At 43.2% G+C, this 23,946-nt stretch overlaps 1 protein-coding gene across 20 annotated transcripts in view; it reads left to right on the forward strand.

Moving 5' to 3' along the window:
* Positions 1-20,828, forward strand: part of Trim9 (tripartite motif containing 9) — a 120,478-nt gene extending 99,650 nt beyond the window's left edge. For 13 of the 20 annotated variants that reach the window (XM_034514556.2, XM_076941783.1, XM_076941784.1 and 10 more), the window contains 3 exons: positions 740-1,043; positions 3,542-3,704; positions 5,595-9,090. In XM_034514556.2, the coding sequence (XP_034370447.1) occupies positions 740-1,043; positions 3,542-3,704; positions 5,595-5,657 (530 nt within the window). In that variant the 3' untranslated portion in view covers positions 5,658-9,090. Of the gene's footprint in view, positions 1-739; positions 1,044-3,541; positions 3,705-5,594; positions 9,091-20,795 lie in introns of those variants that run through there. The other 7 variants (XM_034514561.2, XM_034514562.2, XM_076941787.1 and 4 more) reach the window with 2 other exon arrangements.
* The last annotated feature ends 3,118 nt before the right edge of the window (positions 20,829-23,946 follow it).

A 23,946-nucleotide genomic window follows, 5' to 3' on the forward strand; every position in this document is an offset into this window, starting at 1 on the left:
GTGAAGTGGCTACAGGCTCAGTAGTACACCAGCACTCTCACCCCTCAGAGAACAAAGGACTACTCTTTGTAGAAAATATGAGAAAGTCAGGGCACAGCTGTGTGTATAAAAACCTCATCTTCTCTGCACCCAGTGTCCCAACTGCATGTATATTACATGTCAGCTTTATCAGTAACACATTTCAGTAAGTTATAAAGAAAGCAACCTGCCCTCCATCCAAGTCACCATTGCACATGAAAACTAGTTTAAGTTGCTTTGCAGCTCCAAGGCTTGTGAGCAGGTACGAGAGCTGAGGAAGTTTCCTGCATCTCTGCCTAAGCATATTTTCTGATTTCACACAGTATGTTTTATGACCCCTCTATCCAGGATTGTAGATCTAGCCTCCCTGCCTCAGTGTTACACAGGGTTAAATCCTAGCACATCCCTCACCCTTTATGTCTCTGGTGCACTATCCTGCCAGTCACCAGGTGAAGGGACTTGATGGCACTTCAGTCCCAGATCAGCTAGTTGGGAAGTGCAGACTGAGCCAGGTAACCTCTGCTGAATCTGTTGTGTGTCCTCTGTCTGTTCCTAGTGCAGAATATCAACTCCCAGGACATGCCCCATCTGCTTACTTACTCTGGCCCCAGATCCTTCCTGCATGGCAGCATGAGAACGTGACACTGTGTGTCACAGTGCCGGAAGCATGCAACAATCCAGAGGCATTGCTAATAACTCACCTCCTTTCTGTTGTTCCCAGTGGCTTGGTTTGCTTTTGACCCCGGCTCTGCACACTCCGACATCATCTTCTCCAATGACAACTTGACAGTGACATGCAGTAGCTACGATGATCGGGTGGTGCTGGGGAAAACCGGCTTCTCCAAGGGCGTCCACTACTGGGAGCTGACCATAGATCGCTATGACAACCACCCTGATCCAGCATTTGGCGTGGCTCGCATCGATGTGATGAAGGATATGATGTTAGGGAAGGACGACAAAGCTTGGGCAATGTATGTGGACAATAACCGGAGCTGGTTCATGCACAACAACTCGCACACCAACAGGTACCCTGCAGCCCCACGCCAAGCCTTCTTCATGGTGGCTTGGGTTGAAGAGGAAGAGCCTAGTTCAATAGCCTATTACAGAGACAGCATTAGGGAACAGGACAGATGGTCTTTATTGAGTAGGAGGCCCTGTGCTGAGTAAGCTCTTCCCTCAGTCCACTCTGCTGCTTTCCATATTGCATAGAGATAGAGTTGTATGCCTTCTGCTTGGCCGGCCATTGTTAAATCCCACCCAGGTCACAAAAGACAATCCATGGGCATATCTATTACAAACAAACAACCCAGGATTTGAAAACCCAGACCTAGGACTTACCAGAAAAGTGCTTTGGGCCAAGGTACTTTTTTTTCTGAATTCTGGTTTGTCAATTCTCCAAATTCATATAATAATATGTTTCCATGCAGGAGAGGTCTGAAGACTACATGAGATGAGATTTGCAAAAATGTCTCCCGTTGGAAGTGCCTGGAAATGGAAGCCATTGTTCTAACTGTCATTATCAGCAATACCACTTCTCAGAATAGAAGCTACTAATGAAACTTGATGTTAGGGATGCCAGTCCAGATAGCTTTAAATGAGAAGAACTTGCTTCTTACTGTGAGAATTAGAACACCCGGTCTGCTGAAGAAAGGGAATATAGCATCTCCTTAAGTAATGCCCTCTATCACCAAGATATAGACAGTTTTAACTTAATATGCCCTATAATCTCCCTTTTTATTTGCGGTATCTTCAGTGTATTTCATGCATCTTTTGGGCCAAAGGGTTCTTTTTATGACACTGGTCTGCCTTAATCACTCTCAGGATACATTCTTTTTTGGTATCTCTGAAAAAATAAATCAGTTATGCTCAGTGAGATCAATGGAAAAGCAGGCCCCAGAAACAGAATAATGACATCATTGTTTCAGCTTCTCCTGTCAGCTCACCACTGATACTTTGCTGGCCAGGAGACTCCTAGAGCTTCCCGGCCCTCGGATATTCTCTCTCCTGCTCCATTCATGTCTCTCTGGTTGGCTATCCCTTGAAGAGAGCACACAAAGCATTTTATCTTGGTATCAAATCCAAGTGGCTACAGATAGCAGTTATCTTCAGCAATTTACACGGGGGTGGAGGGACTCTGTTACTAGCTCCCTGATACTATCACCCATGCACATGTGCTTAGCCTCTTGATTCTGGAGTGAAGGGGTAAACAGGAGCACCACTATTACACAATGCAGAAAAGCACATTTCAGAAGCTGAACACATCTCCTTGCATGCAAACTGAATGTCACTTGTGCTGTCGCTGACAAACTTGTAAATAGCAAGATGTAGTCTGTAAGCCTGTCTGGGGCGGTGTCCAGTCTGTCTTCTGCATGCAGGAGAAAGGAGTGATGTTTATAAATGTCTGTGCTCTGCTGAGATGGAATTCAGTTTTGCTAGATCTCACATTAAGGAGAGAAGACAGATCTGGCTATCTGTCTCTGATGTGCTCTGTGAAGTCATCAATTGCATCAGAAGACATGGTTCTTTGTAAGATGATGTTTGTACTTGGGTTTCTGGAAATCACCGAATTCCCTGTAGTATAATTATGTCTCAGGGAAGCATCTCCTTCAATGCTGTCATTTTACAGGGAGAATCCAATGCCTTCATTCAAAGTCAATGTGCTGAAAGATTAACATCTTTCCGGAGTGAGTTTCACTACCTCATGGGAAGCAGAAGGCTCCGAGTCCAGTACCTCATCATATGTTCTGGGTTTGACCTAAGTGCTTCTTTATTGTGACTTTTCAGCTAAGTCATTTTGTATTAGAGGCTGTTAAAGTCATAATGTACGTGCCAAGTGCACAGCGTAGCTGATGCCCTGTGGCAGCTAAAAGGCTGCTTGGGCCCAGTCTTTGGTATTGTCTTCTACTGTAGCTCAGTAGCAGAAAATCCATTTATAACAATTCTCTCTCAGCAAGGCACAGTAAACAAGAAACTGTCATGAGGGGTGACTGTATCTGAAGGGGGTGAGAATTTGGGGGAGCAAAAAATCTAAATCATATTTTGTTATGTAAAGCACAGATAGACAGAATATAAATAGTATATAGTGTATCTAAGGCTTTAAGTTTTTGTGTGAAAAAGATTGCTTAGAGCAAAAATGTATAAAAAAAAAAAAAAAAAAGCTGACCAAAGTGGGGTAGGGGGATGTAAATAGGTTACACTGGGCCTGGTGGGACAGGCCTATAAGCCCATCTTCTTGGGAGGTTGGGGCAGGAAGACTGCAAGTTTAAGGCTTGCCTGGGCTATCATGGAAGTTAAAGGCCAGCCTGAACAATTTGGTAAGATGCTAGCTCAAAATAAAAAGTAAAAGAGGGGGCTGGAGTAAAACCCAGTGGCAGAGCACTCGCCTACCATACATGGGGCCCTAAATTCAATCCCCAGTACAGGAAAGCAAAGGGAAAATGCAGAATGGTTCAGCGAACCCTAAAGCGGGAGATGTAAGATGAAAACAAGCAGATGAGACCCCGCCTTTTTCCTTTTCCCACAGAACTGAAGGAGGGATCACAAAAGGGGCCACCATCGGGGTCCTCCTCGATTTAAACAGAAAGACATTAACGTTTTTCGTCAACAATGAACAGCAAGGCCCCATAGCCTTTGAGAACATGGAGGGCCTGTTCTTTCCTGCTGTCAGCCTGAACAGGAATGTGCAGGTAAGCCTGTGGGCCCAGGACTAAGGGCTTGCTCGAGTTGCTGCTTCAAAGTCTGCCCAGTGGCAGTAAAATCCCTCCCCACCCCCAGCTCTAAAAGGGAAGCTGATACAAGGCCCAGAGTGAGACACACCACAGACTCCTTCCCATGTGCCTAGTTAGCCACCCATGGGAGACAGAGCCTTCTCTACCCTGTTTATTTATCCTTTGCTCTGGTCTCCTCTCTAAGTAGAACTGAATGATTTCAACAGACTGGCCACTGAGATGACTCCTACAGGGCACCAGGAATGCCCAAGAAAAGCAAATGTTAGACACTTGTCAGAAGTTGGAGCTGCTTCTTGTCATTCACTTTGCATTGTGCCATGGGCTGGGAAGCAGTAGCCCTGCCAACGATTAGATACTTGCAGTTTCCCATAGATACAGAACCACAGGTCCTTCTCGATGCTGTATTCAACAGACAGCTTCAGGGATCCTTTACCATGTCAGGCTCTACTGTAAATATTTGCTATCCATCAGTGGGAGAGAAAACAGATACAAATCTTACCTTCCTGAAGCTTATATTCTAGTTACAGATAATAATCAATATCCACAATAATGTTATTTATTAGGTATGTTAGAGGGTCAGAGTATGGTAAAGGGATCAGCAGTGCTGAGATATGCTAAATAAACAGCCACAGGCTTAAGCAGGGTGGTCAATCAGCTGGTCTTATTATAGTTGTTGAATATCTGAGTCCTGAAGGAGGGAAGGTAGCAGGCTGTGTAGAGATTTCCAAACAGAAGACATGGCCCAGACTTAGACTTTTCTAAGGCATGAGAGACTTTGGGTGGGCAGAGAATGGTTAAAGAGGCTAGTGGGCTGGGGCGGGGAGCAGTACAGAGGGGTTTCAAGGGCATGCAAGGAGTGTGGGTGATGCCCTGCCAACCGCTTTTAGAATCCAGGGCTTCACTGCCCTCCTGAGTTGGGCCTCTCATTACCTGATATAAACCTCACTAACCTTAAAATAGGACTTGAGAATCAAACACTGTAGAGAGTTCATGCCCTAGCTACAGGCACAGTCTTAAAAACTCTTTTAAGTTATTACTGTCTATGAGTGGGTGTAGTAAAACTGCTTACAACCCAGCAACACCTTCTTTCCAGCATCCTCCAAGTAGGTGGAATTGTCTGAGGGGCTGGAATCCAACTCTTCAGAGGCCAGCCAGTCTGTCCATCAGAAGACAGAAAACCTTAAATTTCTGTAGAAGTCAATCTAAGAAAATCCTTGTTCAAAGTTTTTCCCCCTTTCAACCATTTCCCGTCCAAAGACTAACATACTGGTCATGCTTCAGGGTTTTCAAGGATGTTCTTGTGCCTTTAGACAAAGATTCATGATGGAGGTAGTACAGACAAGAATGTAGAAACAGCCATGTTTATGAAATGCTTCTAGTGTTCCCCACAACTCTTCACTGTAGTTTGAAGTTGACTAGAAACTGCCGCAGTAGCATTAAGTGCCCATATTTCTTCCCACTATAAAGCCTTACATGCAATCATAGATAGAGAGGCTTATATACAGTTGGAACTCATGAACAAGCTAATCTGGTCTCTATCCATAGACTTGACAGTGATCACTGTGTGTAGGCAAAAGACTTCACTACCTGTAAATGAGCACCCTGCCTTCAGCCATAAGCACCAAAAACCTTACAAAAGTGGGTATTGTGTATCCTGGGATTGTAGGCCCACCATGGTGACCAGGCTTTTACTGCAGCTAGGATCCTGCTAGAAGACCCTTTAATGCCTTCTAGCATAGATGTTCAAGAGAACTGAACAGGCCCTTATTAAACTGAGGGCACACAAACCACACTAACGAGGCAAGGGTAAGCATGGTGCCCTGCATAGCTTAAAGTCTCATTCCCCAGGTCACACTTCACACCGGGCTTCCAGTCCCCGACTTCTACTCCAGCAGAGCTTCCATAGCCTAAGGGTGTGCTGTGGAGGCACTAGCTGTCCCTGAGAAGGACAGCCGGGAGCCAGCAGCCTCAGCGGACACAGAGTTGGTAGAAGAATGAGGAGAACAGCTGGTCCTCAGCCATCATCACCTTTAAAGGCTCCGCCTTTCCCATCAGCCTCTCCGCATCACTGAACCCAGACGCCCTTCCTCACCCAGAAACTCTGCTGCACAGAGGAGCTCAGCAGTCCACCACTCCTTTTTGTTCCCGCGTCCTCGTGTTGTTTTTCTTTAATTTAGTGGGGGGTTTTGTTGTCGTTTGTTTTTGCTTTTGTTTTAATGTAGGTTGAATTAATTTTGATTCTTTTTTTCTAATTATGTTTTGGTGACTTACCTACCCACCTGGCACTGCCAAAAGATTTTCTCCAGGAAACTTTTTTTTTCTTAGGCTTTTGGACAAACAAAGATGTTCTAGGAGAGCAGGTAGGAAAGAAGTCGAGTTTAGAGTTTGCCATTTGACTCCTAGAATGTTCTTGCCCTGATTTTTGTCAAGCAACGTTAGCTCTTCATGGCTACTTCTTGGAAGGTGGGCAGAGTACACTTGGCGTCCAGAATCTTACTACACCCTAAAGCACAAATACATCAGCTGCACTGGCTCACGGCAGGGTAAGGACTTTTCAGATGGGCTCTAGCACTGGGAAGACCAGGAGACTCAATGATTTGATTCATTTGACTAATACAAGTTTTTAATTAAGAACTACTACGGACCAGGCACTATTCAGGACACTAGAATGCTGTGTTCATGAACAGTCTGTGTTCCTGAAACTTATATTCTTGTGTAATAAAGGAACAAATAACTTCAAGTTGTTCTGAGTACCAGAAAGGAAACTGGTCAAAGGAGATGTCACTGACAAACCCTTAGACTGATGCTGAACCTGCACACACTGGCCATCACACCAGACAAGTACCAACCCAATGCTGTTTCCACTGCACTATCTTAGTTACAGTCTCTGCTGCCTCTCACTGCAGAGCCTTTCCTTAGCAGAAATGATGTCAGCATTGTTACTCATTAGTGCTGTGGTCATAACAAGCCTTAAAAATTGAATGTTAAAAAACAAAATGACCAGAGGGCACAGGACCCAGCCACAACCCTGGGCCTCCTAAGTTGCAAACCACAACCTTTACATCCTCAGGACAAACACACCATCTCCATGTATACTCTCTGTGCCTGTTACAAATGAGAATTCATCTGCTCACTGCTGTCACAGCCCGACTTCATAAAGAAGCTCAACTCGGGTTTGGAAAAGCATAAGTGTGGATGTCATTCCTGTCATGACAGAAGAATAACCACACTTAAAATTCTTAACAGAGTAGACACCCTTCAAATGTTTCCATTTGACATGAAGTTTTAGAGAATGTAGTAAGACCTGGGGGGCGGGACTTCTGATTAGTAGTGTAAATACTTTCCACTGAGCCAAGAAACCCACTAGAATAATAGCAAATGACAAATGTGGCATGGGAAAGCTGACAGTGCTGTGGCAAAAAGTAATCTATGTAAATAGCTCATTCCTGGCTCATGTGCTTCCTCTAGATCATCTCTGTCTTTGTGTTTTTCTAGTTAGAATCTAATTTATTGAATGGGTGCTATCCTGTCTATGTCTGTCTCGGGTTCCCATGACTACAGAACACTGTTGTGGGTCTATACTGGCTTGACCTTTGATTGTTCCAATGAGACTCCATGGCTGGGCCGCTAGTTACTCTCTTTATTAAATCCATCCCCCTGGTTAGAGTTCTAGTGACTTGTAACAAATAGTTTACACTGAACTACAACTATAGATGCATACAACTACTATACTAGGAAAATAAAAAGTCATCCCTGGTATGCCAATAAAGCGATTTTATGAGAGAAAAAAATGTCTCTAGAGAAATTCTTTCTAAGTTTGTACACATCTAGGGACACAATTCACCTCACCAGAGCAGTATAATGACATGAAAGTATAAAGTCCCCAGAGATCTTGAAGGAGCCCATTCTCTGTCCATTTCTATGAGGCATGGCTCTGCTCTGGGTTTTGCACATGTTCTAGCCTGCTTTGATAGGAAGTGTTCTTGTATGGAATACTTTGGCATGCACCTCCAAACACCGAGATTTAACTTTAATAAGCCTGCTTCTCAAATGGCCACAAACTTATGCTGCAGAATAAAATAGTGTCCCTGGCTCCTGTGACTTTTTAAATGGCTAAATGACACAGTTATTTCCATGTAACTGTGACACCACTGATCGCCTTTCTTCATTCTTATCCCCGTTCAGTGAACCATCATCCTTGCTCTTTTCGAAAAGAAAGGCAGGCAGTGAAGTGATTTCTCAGTCTGTAAAGTGCTTGCTCAATCTGAGTCCAGTCCCCAGAACCCAGCTAAAACCATGCAGGCACACTGGCTCATCTGTAATTCCTGCATAGGGGAGGTGGAGACAGAGGGTTCCTAAGGGCCTGCTGGACATTGGCTTAGCCTGATTTGAAGTTCTAAGCAAATCAAAGACCCCACCTCAAAAAAAGAAAATAAAATACAGGTGAATGGCACCTTGCAAAATGATTCCTGAAGTTGTTCTCTGGTCTCCACACAGGTGTATACACATGTATACATGCACCTGCACACATATGCACATATACACATATGAACACACACACAAACACACACTGAGGGTAGGGAGGATGGGGAAAGATTATGAAAGTCACTGGTTTGAGTTACAGTTTCAGAGTAGCATGAGTCACAGCCAGCAGCTGTGGCCCTTTGTCCATTTAGTTTCTGTCTGACCTTTTCCTTGCCCCCTAGTGGGGGAACCTTGTTCTGCTTCTTTTATCCATCCCCTACATCCCTGCCAGGTTTTCCTTTCCTCACTACTTACTGAAACCCATTAGCAACTTTTTATTCGTCTCTGGTGCTAAGGTTAATGGGCTTTCTGTTCCCAGTGTTTTCTCACAGGAATGACGAAGTGACTTGCTAGAAATCACCCTATTTTCCAGAAATGGTGTCCTTTCTTCTGCCTCCAATGTGTGTGTTTATCTGTCACCCAAATACTCACTTCACAGATGTAGAAGGGAGGGTCACTATTGTATCCAGATTTCTGATTAGAATATAAAGAACAGTATGTTTTCAGATCCCATCATCTTACAAACTTTATGGACACTAGAGACAACTGAAAATACTTCTCAAGTATGCATTTCAGCTGTTCCTGTCTTGCCTGGGACTTACTCAGAGATCTTTCAATGAATCATCCTTTACGGAGACTACCTAGGTCTTTTGTGTGTGTGAAGAACTAGCTTCTGGGGATAACCCTGGAATTTGTGCTGAATATGGCTGATCAATACAAGCACCTGGGAAAGCAACACTCCAGGCCTTTTGATTCTTGACCTCTCCACTCTGCTGTGCTAAGCAACACTGAGAATGCATGTGGGCTGTTTCTCTGGGTGAGGGGAGGTGAGGGTGAGGGGACCAAAGTTCTATCAAATTTCTTTTATAGAATTAGATATCACAGAATTGGATAGTGACAAAATTGTTCAAGCATGTCAATGTCTGAGAAGCCATGAGGATGTACACTCTGGGGGAAAGTTGTTGGGGCCTAGGGATATCATGCAGTCAATAAGTGTGCATGTCTCACAAACACAAAGCTTTGGGTTCCATTCCAGAATCATTTAAACCCAGGGTTATGGCAAACAGCTTGACAAAAAGGGAAAATGTGTTTAGCTCACACTCTTAGCAACCCCAGCATGCACATTTCTTTCCTCATTCACTGGAGAACATTCATGTGTTTAACTAAAGGAAGCCATATGGCTTCTCTCTAGCATTTCCCAAATCATTACTCTTGTATTTTAGGGCTGATGTTGAATAAAATTAAACCTACTTTAACAGAAGGACTGCAGTACATTGAGACAGTGTGTCTGCCTGTCAAAGGCAGCTAGTAGGTGATTAATGGACAAATGAGCAGGGACAATACAGCATGGAATGCCTTGAGCAAAAGAGTTAATTCATGGGGAGGATGGGTCAGGAGGGCCTGTGATGTTAGCACACTGTTCAGAGAACATATATCTCAGTCTCTTCAGTTTTTTTAAGACAGAGTTTTACTATATTTTGCTAGCTGGCCTGGAACTCACTCTGAAGACTAAGCTGACCTTGGCCTTGCAAAGATCCCCCTGCATCTGCTTCTAGAGTGTTGGGTTTATACGTAACACAACAGTGCTCAGGCCAGACAATTTTCAACTTACGAATTGTTTGTTTCTAGAAGCTTTTATCTGATAGTTTCAGACTGTGGTTGGTCACAAGTGACTAAAAGCACAGATGACAAAGCTGTGAATAACGAGCAGGAGACAGACGTGTCTGCACAGCAAAGAGACCCATGGGGAGAAGAAGCATAAGAAAGTGCTTTGAGCACATACCAAAGATAAGAGTGAATTCTTGAGTAGCCTCTACCCTCTGCACCCTCAGAGGACTCGAGAGTGTATCAGTGTAGTGGCGTGATGCAGCAGCCGGCAGTGACTGCCTCAGCTCTGGTTCATACCATGAGAGCTGCATGTGACCAGGCAACTGATGACCTTCACCCACAGCGTCCATATCCCTGCAGTGGAGGTGATAGTATAATTGTTCTGAGGGTTTAATCAAAGAATGTTAGCTAAAAAACTCAAAAAAGTACCAGGCTGTTTTGTAGCAAACTGAAACAAACTCCTGGAAAGAGGAGGGTGTTCCTGAGACTCAAGAAATAAACAAAACTTGCAAGTTCAAGAATGGCAAAACAAAAGATTCCCAAAGCTGGTCATGAGACCCTGAGACTTGAGTATACATGCAGTAAACAGTTACTGGGGAGCTGAGAGTCTCTCCCTTGCCAAGCTTTTGGCAGTTCTGCCTGGAACTCCCGGGATGAGGGATGCGTTACTCATTCTGGACTTTTCAGTGACACAACTGCCTTTAAGTCATTCATGCTCCTGAAAGTAAGCAGACGAACTCACCGACTTACTGCTTCACTGGGGTAGACCTGGTTGGAATTGTTTCTTTCCTGCCTTTTCTGGGCGGAACAGATGTTTACTAATGTCTTTGTAACAGATGCTTCAAAACTCTCAACTATCAGTGAGATCTCAACTGTCAGTAGTGATTCTTACCATCATATCCTGACAAAATATGTACCTGACAGAGTTTTCACAACAGTTATCAGAAGAGTATGATAATTCCCAAGAACAACTACAGCATTACTTTAAAAAAATTGATTGAAGCTGGGCAGTGGTGGTACACACCTTTAATCCCAGCACTTGGGAGGCAGAGGCAGGCGGATTTCTGAGTTCGAGGCCAGCCTGGTCTACAGAGTGAGTTCCAGAACAGCCAGGGCTATACAGAGAAACCCTATCTCAAAAAATAAATAAATAAATAAATAAATAAATAAATAAATAAATTGATTGAAAATTTCATGTAGTTTGAACAGAGAATCACAAAAGGAGGAAATGAAGATTATTTCAAAAGGTGAAAAAGATATTCAGAAATTGATCAACTAGGATGGAAGAGATGGCTCAGCAGGTAAGGGTCTTGCCATCAAGCCTGAAGACCTGAGTTCAATCTCTAGGACCCACACCATTGGAGGGAGAGTCCAACCCTCACAACCTGTTCTCTGACATCAATACTAGCACCATGGCATGCTCATTCTGAATAAACCATGCTCTCTCTAATAAACAAATGGCCTTTTTAAAAGTTAGAATTTGGTTAATTAGAAAGCAAAACCATATTCTTCATCACATAACATTCAAGATATTAATGTGTCAAATATAAAATATTGAAAACTTCAGCCAGGTGATGGTGGTGCATACTTTTAGTCCCAGCACCGTAGAGACAGAGGCAGGTAGATCTTTGTGAGTTCAGGGTCTGCCTGGTCTACTATGAGCTACAGGACAGCCAGAGCTACAAAGAGAAAACAAAAACAAAATATTTTATTTTCTCTCAAAAACAAAATAAAACAAATCAAAATTGTAACAAACAGGAGAGGATCCAAATATTTATATGTTTTTTTCTCAAAGAAGCTTAAACTTCTGTCAAATATTTTATTTGATAGATGTCTTGATTTTCTAAAAGTTTACTCCAATTTTTCTCTCTGATTTACATTTTAAGCCTCTTTTGAAATCCCTGCCATAAATCATAGTTTTCTGTTTTCTTCTTTAATTCTTTAATTAACCACAGATTCAGAATTTGCAAATGTATTCTCATACCAGCTCTTAACAAACTGTCTTGTTTTTATTTTTGACTTTGTTTTTCCCCTTCAGTTTTTTTTTTTTTTTTCCAAGGCATGGTTTCTCTGTGAAGCCTCAGTTGTCCTGGAACTCACTCTGTAGACCAGCCTGGCCTCAAACTCTGAGGTCCACCTGCCTCTGCCTCCGGAGGGCTGGGATTAAAGGTGTGTGCCACCACCGCCCAGCTGAGCTTTTAACAAACTCTGAAAAGGACGCAGTATGCTATACGAGCTGCCATACATTCTGTTTCTAGACTGTGTTTTAAATTGAGTGGTTAAATAGTTTGTAACCAGGGGCTCAGCAGCAGCAGCAAAGGATGACACGCTATCACTGTAAAGTGACTCCTGCCTTATGGGCTGAAGATGAGGGGAAGGTGAAGGTGAATCATGACTTCTCAAGAGGTTGGTTTCATCATTAGCATTTGGAAGATCTGATTGGTTTTGCAGAATATGCAAGCTTAATCTAAGCATAGTAGAAAGATGTAAAAACATCTTCATCAGAAACAAATTAGCCCTCAGCCCTTTGGAAAGAAAGCCAACTCCATGCCTCAGTCAAACTCCACATCAAGATTTTAACTCAGACCCAGAATGAAAATGTACCTGGGAAGTTGTGGCACACACCTTTGATCCCAGCACTTGGAGGCAAGGTAGGCAGATCTCTGAGTTGGAGGTTAGCTGGGCCTACAGAGTGAGTTCCAGGACAGCCATGGCTATACAGAGAAACCCTGTCTTAAAACAAAGAGTGACTGAAAGGACAGTACTGTTTTCACCTTGGACACGTATGCTTCCGGTAAGCTATCTATCCATCTTTCCACTGAGAGGACCTTTCCGTTGATGTTTAGAGCATCTACTTATTGCTCAGTGTCTTGAGAATGGACTCCCAGTCAATCAGATGAAGTATTGAGGACCTGACCTTGAAGCATCAAGATGTCAAGCCAGGGCCCCAAAGGAAGCACCAGGATACAGGAGACTTGAGCACAGACAGTGACAGATTCACATTCATTCTGCACAGTTCTCTTTTATTTGGTTCCCCTACCATTCTGGAAGTCTCAGACATCAGGCCTCATTCATCCAAGGATCAACAGTACCTACAAGAAACTTAATAATCACTGGGCTGCATTACTAGTAGAAACATTCATTCAAAGATGCTGTAAAATAAAAAAACTCAGAAATAATAGTTCTCCCACAAGACTTGTCTGCCCCCAAGTCACATTTATTATGGTCTGAAACCTCCTGGGGCTGACCTAACAATAGCGAAAACCCCAGACTCCCAAATGTAAAGAATACATGTTTTTTTTTTCCATTTTTTCATATTTAGCATCTTTCCAATGAAGACACATTTTATCAACTGGGCTGTGTGGTCCATGTCCTTAATCCTCTCCCATGAAAGGCTGAGGCGGAGAGATCATAAATTTGAGGCCAATCTGAGATACACAGTGAACAATACACACACACACAAAGGGAAAAAGCCAAACCCTGGTTCTCAGCCTCTGCAGTCCCCTGAAATCACCTGTGAGATTAAAGCTGGGGCTGGGGAATACTCAGTTAGCAAAATACTGTGCCATGCAAGCAGCAGAATGCAAGCCCCAGAACCCATGTGTAAAAGCCAGGCACAAGCTGCACTTCTCCTCCCAGAACTGGAGCTACATAAACAGGGAGATCCCTGGGCTCACTGGCCAGTTGGTCCAGCCTCATCAGCAAGCTCTGAACCAAGGAAAGACCCTATCTCAATAAACAGGATCTTAAAGAACAATGACTAAGATTGTTCTCCCACCTCCACACACGTGCACGAACACCTGAATTCACATGAACACATACACACACACACACACACAGAGAGAGAGAGAGAGAGAGAGAGAGAGAGAGAGAGAGAGAGACAGACAGACAGACAGACAGACAGACAGACAGACAATTAGTTCTAGGGTGCAATATGATCTAAGAGTCTGTGGTTCACAGGTTCCTCTGGTGGTCTTAGTAGCACAAAATGCCAGAAGGCTCCTTGGTGAGGACTGAGTGAGTGGCATACACTTGGCAGCAGTCATTATCACCTGTGATTTACAAAAATATCGGAACAGGACTGTGTCGGTCCATCAGTCTGTCCCTTTTCTTGTGTCATTTGATGTCTGATAACTAAACTCATTTCCTAACTACCACTTAAAGCACCCCGTTATGAAGCTGGGAAGACAGCTTGATGATAAAGTGTTTGCTGCACAGGCATGAAGAGATAGGATTGGACCCCCAGCACCAAATAAAAAGCTGGTTGTGTGGTGTGCACCTGTAGTCCCAGTGGGGGATAGGAGGCAGAGACAAGCAGGTTCAATGAGAGACTGTCTCAAAAATAAGTTGGAGAGCAATAGAGGAAGACACTTCTCTATACATACAGCATACGTCAGCACACACGTGTGCACACACATACACACACATGCTCGCACACACACACACCACATGGTCGCCCTCCATCATAATGCAGCATAAAAAAAAGAAAAAGGAAAAATGTATTAAATTAACCCACCAGTTTTCTTTTCTCTTTTTTCTTTTTTTTTTTTTTTTTTTTTTTTTTTTTTTTCTTTTTTTTTTTGCCTAGATGGGCATCTTGATATTCAAATTGTTATCACTTAACAGCGTGACTGACGAGGATTTAACACCGGCACATAAAAAAATTGCTATTATGCAACTATCCTAAATGACACCACTTTTTCTTTCTAATCTCCTGGCCGAATTCCCTTTTTCCTATCGTTACTTAATTCCTTTCCTTCAGAAGACTGCATATCTGAATCAAACTGTCCTAGTGAGTTTTCTGTTTATATAACAAAATGTCTGGGTATTTATAAATTTTAAAAAAGCTAGTTTGGTTGTTAGGGTGCTTACTGCCCCCAAATTAACCAGTTTCATCTCTTTGGCCCCTGTGAAGGCCCTCTCAGCTGAAGGAAGCTGTCATATGAAAATTAAGAGGGCTTTAGGGCAGTCTTGCTTTTTTAAACAAAAGTGACCCTTCCAGAAACTAACCTGGGTCCTGAGAAAACTGATCCTTTCCAGAGGCAGTGTCCCTAATAGCCTTGCCACCATCCACTGGCCCCACCTTTTAAAGGTTCCCCTACTTTACCACTACCACATGGAGGACCCAGCTTCCCAGCATAGGAACTTTTGAGGTACACATTCAAGCTACATCCAAATTGCAACACTAACTATATTTCCCATACAAAAGATAAAAAAATAAAAAAAATTAAAAAAAAAACTCACTCAAATATGTCAGATCTAGCAACTATAGTCCCCAAAGAAATAAATGAATGCATGCAATTAAAAAATATGCACAAAAGTATTCATGTCAACTTTGCTAATAACCCACACTAAGATAGAACTTGTCTTAGTTTCTCTTCTATTGTTGTGATAAAAAGCAACCTAGGGGGCAGGGTTTCATTGAACTCACAGTCCTAGGTTATAGTCCATGGTAGGATATCGAGATGGGTGGTCACATGACATCCACGCTTAAGAGACTAGAGCAATGAATTAATGCTATTAGTCTTGGGGGTCACAACTGTGCCCCAAGTTGTGTCTGACCACCAGTCCTCAATAAGCCAATTAAAAGGGCCTAGTTAAAAGCGGAAAGTGGAATAAAAGAGATTCAACCAACATGGCCACATTGGGAAGAGGAACAAAGAGATCCAGTGAACCCCCACAAGTCCGGTGTCAGGGTCTTTAAATGAGGCCAAAGTTTAAATAAAGAAAGCCAAGGATATGCTCGTTCAAGCTTCCCTATTAGAGTGTGGGCCTGCCCACCACTGACTAATCTCTGTCTGGGTTTCAGTCTCAGGTGAGCTGACAAGTTACTTAAAACCTTTTTCTGAGAGACAAGCTTCCCCTCTGGCTGCCACCTTTTTCTTATTCCACCATGAGGTTTCTGGAGGAAATTTCTGTTTCTTTGGGGTCCTTTATTTCCACAGGCTAACGGTCAGATTGAGAAACTCTCTAGAATACCTTCATTTCTGCCGGGCGGGTTACTTTAATGCTTGTTGGAGCTCAGCAAGCCCTCTCCATGTTATACAGCCCAGAAATAGGCCTGCCCACAATAAAGATGGGTCTTCTCACATCAGTTACCCTAGTTAAGACAATCTCTTGCCAACATTTTCAGTGGCTAACCCTAATCTAAAACAGTGGTTCTCAAGTTCCTAATGCTGCAATCCTTTAATATGGTTCCTCATGTTGTGGTGACCCTCAAACATAAAACTATTTTGCTGTTACTTCATAACTGTAATTTTGCTACTGTTATGAACTGTAATATAAATATCTGATATGTGACTCCCAAAAGGGTCTCGACCCACAGGTTCAGAGCAGGTCTCTGAACCACTGCTCTCGACAGTCCCTCACAGGTGTGCTTGGAAGCCTGCCTCCTTGGCAACAAGTTGACAGTTACAACTAACTATCACACAACTCAAGTGTCTAACAACAGTAAAGCTGTACCATATTTATGTATCAGAAAAACTATACATTAAAACATTAACATATGAATTTAACGGGGAAACAAAATACTGAATACATTAAGTTAGACGAACAGAGGCAAACTATGAGAGTCCATTTATACCAAAAAAAAAAAAAAAAAAAAGACAAAAAAACTGGCATAAAAGTCATTTATGCTAGGTTCAGTGGCTTGTGCCTGTGATTCTGGCACTCAGGAGGCAGAAGCAGGGGGATTGCAATGAGTTAGAGGCCAACCTGGAGTAGAAGACTCTGTTTCTGAAAAAAATCATTTTCAGCACTGGAGACAGGGGTAGCAATGGTCTGTAGAAGAGACAGTTGACTCGAAGGAGACACAGAGGGGACATTAGTTAAGAGTTAACCTATACTCACTGTGATACAAACCTAAGATTTTACATCTGTCTGAAGATATACATTGCTGATATGAATTACCTCCCAAAAGAGGGTTTAAAAAAAATTATACATCATTTTGACTCATCTATTAAAGGAAATACTAAGAACTTAAATAACATATGTGATATTTTAACACATGATATATTATTTATTACATATATAATGTATATTTAAGTCTTTATGAGTGCAAATATGAGGATATCCCATTAATACCAGCACAAATATCACCAATTCTTGCTCCCACTTTGACAAATTACCAAGCTTGGCGTACAATGTGCTGCATTTCCAGGAATCTCCAGAAGGTGGCCCCATAAACCCCACTCTGCTTCAATGCCCAGCCCCTGACCCCACAGTTTTGCTGGGCTCTTCCTTAAACTGTGTGGAAGGTGTTATAAGAGGCCGATTCCCCTGTTCCCAACAGAAGGTTAAACAGAGCTTGTGGGATCCAAGTATTTATTATAAGGCTCCGTGGAAAAGCTCTCTCCGTGTTTACTAGCTGCCCGCCACAGCCCTGGAGCACACACTGGCTTCTAGGCAGCTGAGCCAGGGAACAGAATCAGGAAAACTGAGTTCTCACCAGAGAAGCTTCTGAAACCTCCCAGCAATGGGTGGGACCTAACATCTTTCCCTAGGACTCCCCTGATCTCACGGATGTCACTCTGACCCGTCTGACCAGTTCCCAAATTTGTTCAGACAGGCTAAACATCAAACTTTGAGCATTTCTTAAATCTAGCATAACATGTCGAATCCCTATTTTTATTTATTTAATTTTCCCCAATGCCCTGCATTAGAATAAATTCTTCCTTTAGATTTCAGTATATTTATATCTAAGATTTTGAGAGAGAAAACCTGCTGTCTACTCTATGCTCTGGGTAGAATAATAAAAACAGTAAAGCTTTGTTTCTCTTCTTCTGGTTATGGGTCATTTTTTGTGGGTGTGAATATCCAGAACAAAGAAAAAAAGCTGTGGTTAAAATTACAGCCACATCCGTGCTGAACCCAGTGTGCATGTTGGTGCGTTTAAAAGATAAAGTGTCCACCTGCTGGTCTCAGGCCACCGCTGCAGCTCATATACACAAAGGTTCCATAACCTTTTCCTCAAAAATCTGAAACAATGTCCGAAACTTTAGAGGGGAAGGCAGCCTCTTGTTTTTATCTTAAACTGGAAATACACTGTTATTAACAACTGGTCAATGTCTTTTAACATCGAGGGAATAAAAGACAAGACTGCAAAGAGGCCCAATATGGAGCAGACACATTCAGAAGGTTTGTTTTATTTTTTTTTTTAAGATTTATTTATTTACTTATTTTATGTATATGAGTATGCCATTGCTCTCTTCAGATATACCAGAAGAGAACATCAGATTCCATTACGGATGGTTGTGAGCCACCATGTGGTTGCTGGGAATTGAACTCAGGACCTAGGGAAGAGTAGTTGGTGCTCTTAACCACTGAGCCATCTCTCCAGCCCCACATTCAGAAATTTTACTTCTGAATATCCTGCACGTGTACAGGGACTGAGCCTTCAGACTCTCAGCCTTGATCCCTGAAAATATTGAGAGAAAGCTATTTTCTATCTGGATTTCTATAATTTTTAAGCTAGCAAAGATTACCCATCCACAGCTAAGCCCTTTATTGTTAAGGTTTTAAAGAGAAGCAAACCAGAGGGGTTAAAACATTTGCCTTTTATGAATCTGGGCTTTTCAAGTCTTTAGATTTGCTCTCTCCATGGAACAAGGTCCTACACACCAATGCAGGGTTTTAGGAAGTCTCTATGCTTCTTGTTTTTATTGTTGTTGTTTTGTTTCCTTGTGGTGAGGGGTAAGCCTCCAGGCTTGCGCATGCTCAGTGAGGGGGTCGATCCTCCTGGCTCGTGCATGCTCGGCACATGCTTATCACTGAGCTCCATCACTAGCCCCAGGAGTCTCCAGTATGCAATTGATTAAGTGCAAAGATCAAGTCAAGGTGTGGGTTCCAGGGGCAGTTCGCTTTCACAAAGGTCCTGAGACAAGGAGACAGAAAGGTCAGCTCTTGAACATATTGCATCACAGTGGTCTGTGGAAACCCTGAGCTTACCACACTTGCCACTCCCTTCCCTGGTCAGGATTTGTTCATGTCTCTTAGCACAGTTTTTCCAGAATTAATCTTCTCATTTGTTCCCTTACACAGTTAAGTGAGGGTTTAGGCGTTTGTTTGTTTCATTTGTCTGTTTAATTTGTTTCTTTCTGAAGCTACTATGAAGTTGTATTCATAGTGATAACAAAGGGTAAAGTTAAACTTTATGTGTAATACAGCTGTGTGTGACATGCATGTATGCTCTGAGGTTCCTGCCTGGGGTTCTATATCTACTCAGACTTTTTCCAGGATTCAGGATTCAGTCCCTGGATTCTCTGACATGGCCAAACTACCTGGTGATTCTGCTCTAAGTAGGCTCCAGGTTCCTCACTCCAAAACTAGTGGCGTACCTACACTCTCCACAGCCCAGTGTCATCTCACCCCATACTCCCCAGATGTTGGCCCCACAGATTAACCTGCAATTCCAACCTAGGAAGCTCATGACTTCCTCACAGAAAACACACACACACACACACACACACCCCTCTGCTAGCATAGCTCCTCAAGGGACACAGAAAAGGCAAGGAGGAGAAAATGAACACTGTTTAGTATTACAAAAGGCAAGTTTTCATCTCAGTAATGCCTTTAACATTTCCTGCCACTTGGCCACCCATCTTTCTTCCAAACTAAGCTGTGTTTAGGAATAAAAGGGCAGAACATTTCCTGATTTTTGCATCATCTGACATTGGGACTCCAATTCTCTGGGGTCAAATTTTGTACTGACATATTAAAACCATCCATGATTTGAGGGACAGGTTGTACACCTCTCCAGCTTTTCAGAAACTTCCACTGGACCACATCTAACAAGCCCAGCTACTGTACTAGGAGTAGATTAAATATGACAGGAAATGAAAGCACCAGGAAGTGGGCTTGCTCCAAGATAAGCAGATACACTCAAGTTTAACAACGATTTGTCACAGTCACAGCCAATTTCAGAGAAGACAATTCAGACAGCCACCTGTGCTGTGTGCCCATGGGATATTTGGCAGTCTAATAAACCTAGGCTCTCAGTGGTCATTCTAAAACAGCAGGGTGTAGATATGAGCATTGGCTGTCACATTCATACACTGAATGCATGGATTACTTCTGCTCTCTGAGCATAAAGCACCGCTCTGATATTGCAATGTTCTTCTTCACAGGCCATGTGACCTGCATGTGGGGCCACTTTGGGCCATTTCCCTTGGCTTCAGAACTGATTAAAAGCAGGTCAAAAGGCCAATCTAGAGCACAGAGCAGCCCAAGTGAAGAGAGGACAGGGTTAGCTGAGGTGCAGTCAGGACTCAGGCTTACTCAAATCCCAAAGGGCTCAGAGATGTGAAATCTCTCCAATAGACTTAGGAAGTGGTCTTGAGCAGACCTGAGAACCTCTGAGCCTCAGTTCCCTCATTGGTAAAATGGTGAGAAAGGCAGAAATTTCCCCACTGCACTACTGAGAGGATTGAATAGAGCAGGGTACACTGGGAGCCTAACAGCTCATCCCAGGAGACGCTGAGGCAGGTCTTTATGCGTCTCAGACCAGTATAATTTGTAGTATGAGACATTGTCTAAGACAGACTGAAACTTTGTCTAATCAGAGTCCTTAGCAATTTTTTAGTTTTAGTTTTAATAGCTGTGAATATGGTATATAACCCTGCCTTGAAACATAGAGGATATCAAGTTATCTTTATTTATCTTGTGTCTTTTTTGGGGGGATGAGCCTCCCAGTTACCTGCTACTGTGGGCAGAATCACCCTGGGGCTCTAAAAGCCATCCCTCTGTTTGCACAAAGGCAGGGCTTCAGAGGTTGCATGCCAATGGCTGAGCACATTCCAAACACTCCTCTGACAGCTGACTTGCCTCAGAACTACCCTGTGGTCTTGCAGAGAGGAGGTCTTCCTGGGACTCAGTAATCTGGAATAAGACTACTGCCTATTCCCTCTTTTTCATTCATAGGGTCACACTTGGATTTGACTGCACTCACTTGGCCAGCCTGGCTCCTCCTGGCTAGGTCTCCCACAGACATTTGCCCTAGGAAGAGCCTTGCAGGTCTAATCCTGCCCCCAGTGTCTGCTTCTCTGAAGACCTGAACCAACATAGGTTCCCATTGGTCTGCTCTCACAGTAAGCAACTTGTGCTTGTCCTGAGAGGTCTGGAGATGCTGTTCAGCCATTCACAGAAGCCCTTTCATGACAGCAGTAGAAGAGTTAGTGAAGAAGAGAGCAGAATACAGGTAGGTCTTTGTCGCTGCTGTGAGCTTGTGGGCAAGGTAAACCTGGTACACTTTAGAAAGCCATGGTTGTTTAAAGGTGAGTTCTTTAAAAATATTAATCTCCTTGGTCCAATAAGTTAACTCTCACAGTCTTGAATTCCTAGCCTTGAACATTAGGAATAAACAGTAGATCTGGAAGGAAACTAGAGTCCACCTTGGTTCTTAAGTACCACGTGCCAGTGCTACACTTCCCCCCTTTCATTTTCCTTCTTTGTTTTTCTTTCTTTCTTTCTTTCTTTCTTTCTTTCTTTCTTTCTTTCTTTCTGACTTAGCACTCACATACCAACCTAGGTGGTTTTTCTAGATACAAATTTACTTTAACATAAAAGTTAGAAAACAAAGTTTATATCAGAACATAAACTAGAAAATCACCATTTTCCTAAACTGATAGCAATGCCATTAATTGCTAGCTAGGCACTGAAATCTGAAGAAGGCTAGAGTCCAACCTGGCTTTCTGTTATTCTTACCAATAAACTAGCCAGTGTTAACGATGGTAAAGGAAGTGTAAAGGAGCAGTTGGAAGAGGGTGGCGGCCATGTAAGGTCCTATCTGCAGAGTGCTTGGTGTCATCTGCTATGATCATGTCCTCTTTTGTGTGTGTGTGTGTGTGTGTGTGTGTGTGTGTGTGTGTGTAGGTCAGAAGTTACTTTGAGGGCTGTTCTTCAGGCATAGTCCATGGCTTGTTTGTTTTTCTTCTTTAAAACACAGGGCTCTTCATAGCCTAGAATCATCTAATATACCAGGGATCACCTATCTTTGCCTCCTCAGCTCTGGAATTATAACACAGTCTGCACTGCCCAGCTTTTCTGTGTTCAAGGGCTCCATCTCAGGTCTCTCTGCTTCCATGCCAAGCACTTTACCCACCAAATTATCTCCTAAGCCCAGTCATATCCTCTTTAACATGGTTGGTGGCATAGTCCCTCACACTCTATGGCCAGAGTGTTAGGAGTGTTATGAGGTCTACTTTTTTTTTTCCATGTAGAAGAAATGTTCAACCCACGAACAGGGTGGGCTCACTGACTAGATACCAAATCAAGAAAATAATGTGCCCATTGTAATCCTTGCTTCCTGAAAGAATCCTGTCCCCTTCAACAGACAAGAAAGCCAGGACCCACCTACACGAAGATATCGCTAGCAAAACTAGAAAGTTGCTTTTGCCTTTGGAATCTTCCAAAGTTTGGACAGTTTAGATGCAGTCCATGACAACAGGATGATCATGGTGGTGGCAGAGCGGGGCTGGCCACACTGCACCACAGTCAGAGAGAGGCGAGCACTGTTGCTTTTTCCTGTTTTATTCATTCCAGAACCCTTTTCCATGGGATAGTGCCAACCATCTGCAAAGTAGGTGTTCCTTCTTCATCTCTGAAAACATCATCACATGCTCAGAGACATGCTAATCCATTATTCCAACTCCAGTCAAGTTCACAATGAAGATTCATTACCACAGAATTCAAAGATGTCAAAAAAAAAAAAAAAAAAAAAAAAAAAAAAAAAAAAAACCTGTTAGGTGCTGTAATCCACCAAAGGACCCTCTCATTCGGTTCCCTTCACACTTCTCCACATGGCTCTTAGTTTTAAGCAAGCATTCTGACCAAGCTCCGCACTCACTCTTAGCTCTGGGCATCTCTGGCTCATTCAAATCCAACCCTTTCCCTATCTCATAAGACCATGCTGTCCTCAAAGCCATTGCATGAAGCCACTTAGTTTTCATCTGTCCCAAAGGCCAAAACCCTGGAAGCTGGAAGGATCTGAAAACATAGCCAGACCTTTAAGAGTAGAACTCTCATTTTTAGGGTAATGGCTAGTTTGGTATGAATTAAGTAACTAAACTCCTACTCTGGTCACTACTCAAAATAATTACTTTGTTTAAAAAGAATAAAAGAAAGAAAAGAAGAAGAAGAAAAAAAGGAGTGATAGGCAGGAAAGAAAGAAGGAAGGCAGGCAGGCAGACATGGACCCTCTAGATGGCTCAGCGTGTAAAGGTACCTGCTGCCAAGCCTGGCCACTCGTGATTGATCCCAGAAACCATTATGATAGGAGGGGAGAACCAACCCTGGACCACTACATGTCTCTGTGCACATTTGAGGACGCAGGCATACAATGCATACATTTTGGAAAAAAAAAATCTGACATCTTAGAATGCCTCATGTTTACCTTTCCAAAGTTTAAACACAATCATATCCGGATCTGGTATAAAGATTACACACCAGTGTTTCTCCTGAACATAGAGAAACTGGTTCTTTGATAGTTCTCTCCTTCTCCCACCCTCTCTCCATACTGCCCCCTTCACCCCCCAACACCACCACCCCACACACACACACATTTATCCTTATACCTCATTTAGTTAAAACACACTGCAAATTGAAGTCTTGTCCTCCACTGAGACTAAAGCTTTCTCAACAGACCCCTTTTACACCAACTGTGACCAACTACCTCAGTCCTGCATCCTCAGAAAAAAAAATAATAATGAAAAATTGAGGCCCCCTTAGGATATAGGATAGGACGATGCCAAAGACTGGGAAACAAGTCGGGGGCAATCAGGGTTAAATCACACTGACCCTACAATGTCACCCTGGGAAGCTACAGTGGAACCCACTGAGTAGAGGCAATAACTTCGCTGGGAATTCAACAAGCGGAGCCAGCCTAGGCCTCCTAACACACTGGCAGGTCGGAGCCTCCGCGCGCTACGTGACCCGGACGTTCTGCTTTCTGGGAGCGGCCGAGGGGCGGTGCCCGCAGCTGCAGCACCGCCCAGGGGCTCCCACGCCCCTCCCGGAGGGAGGGGCGTTGCTCTGAGAGCCGCGGGTGGGCGGGAGCCCTGCAAGGGGCGGGTTC

This window comes from Arvicanthis niloticus, chromosome 11 (genome assembly GCF_011762505.2).
Source record: "Arvicanthis niloticus isolate mArvNil1 chromosome 11, mArvNil1.pat.X, whole genome shotgun sequence".
Classification (NCBI taxonomy): domain Eukaryota; kingdom Metazoa; phylum Chordata; class Mammalia; order Rodentia; family Muridae; genus Arvicanthis; species Arvicanthis niloticus.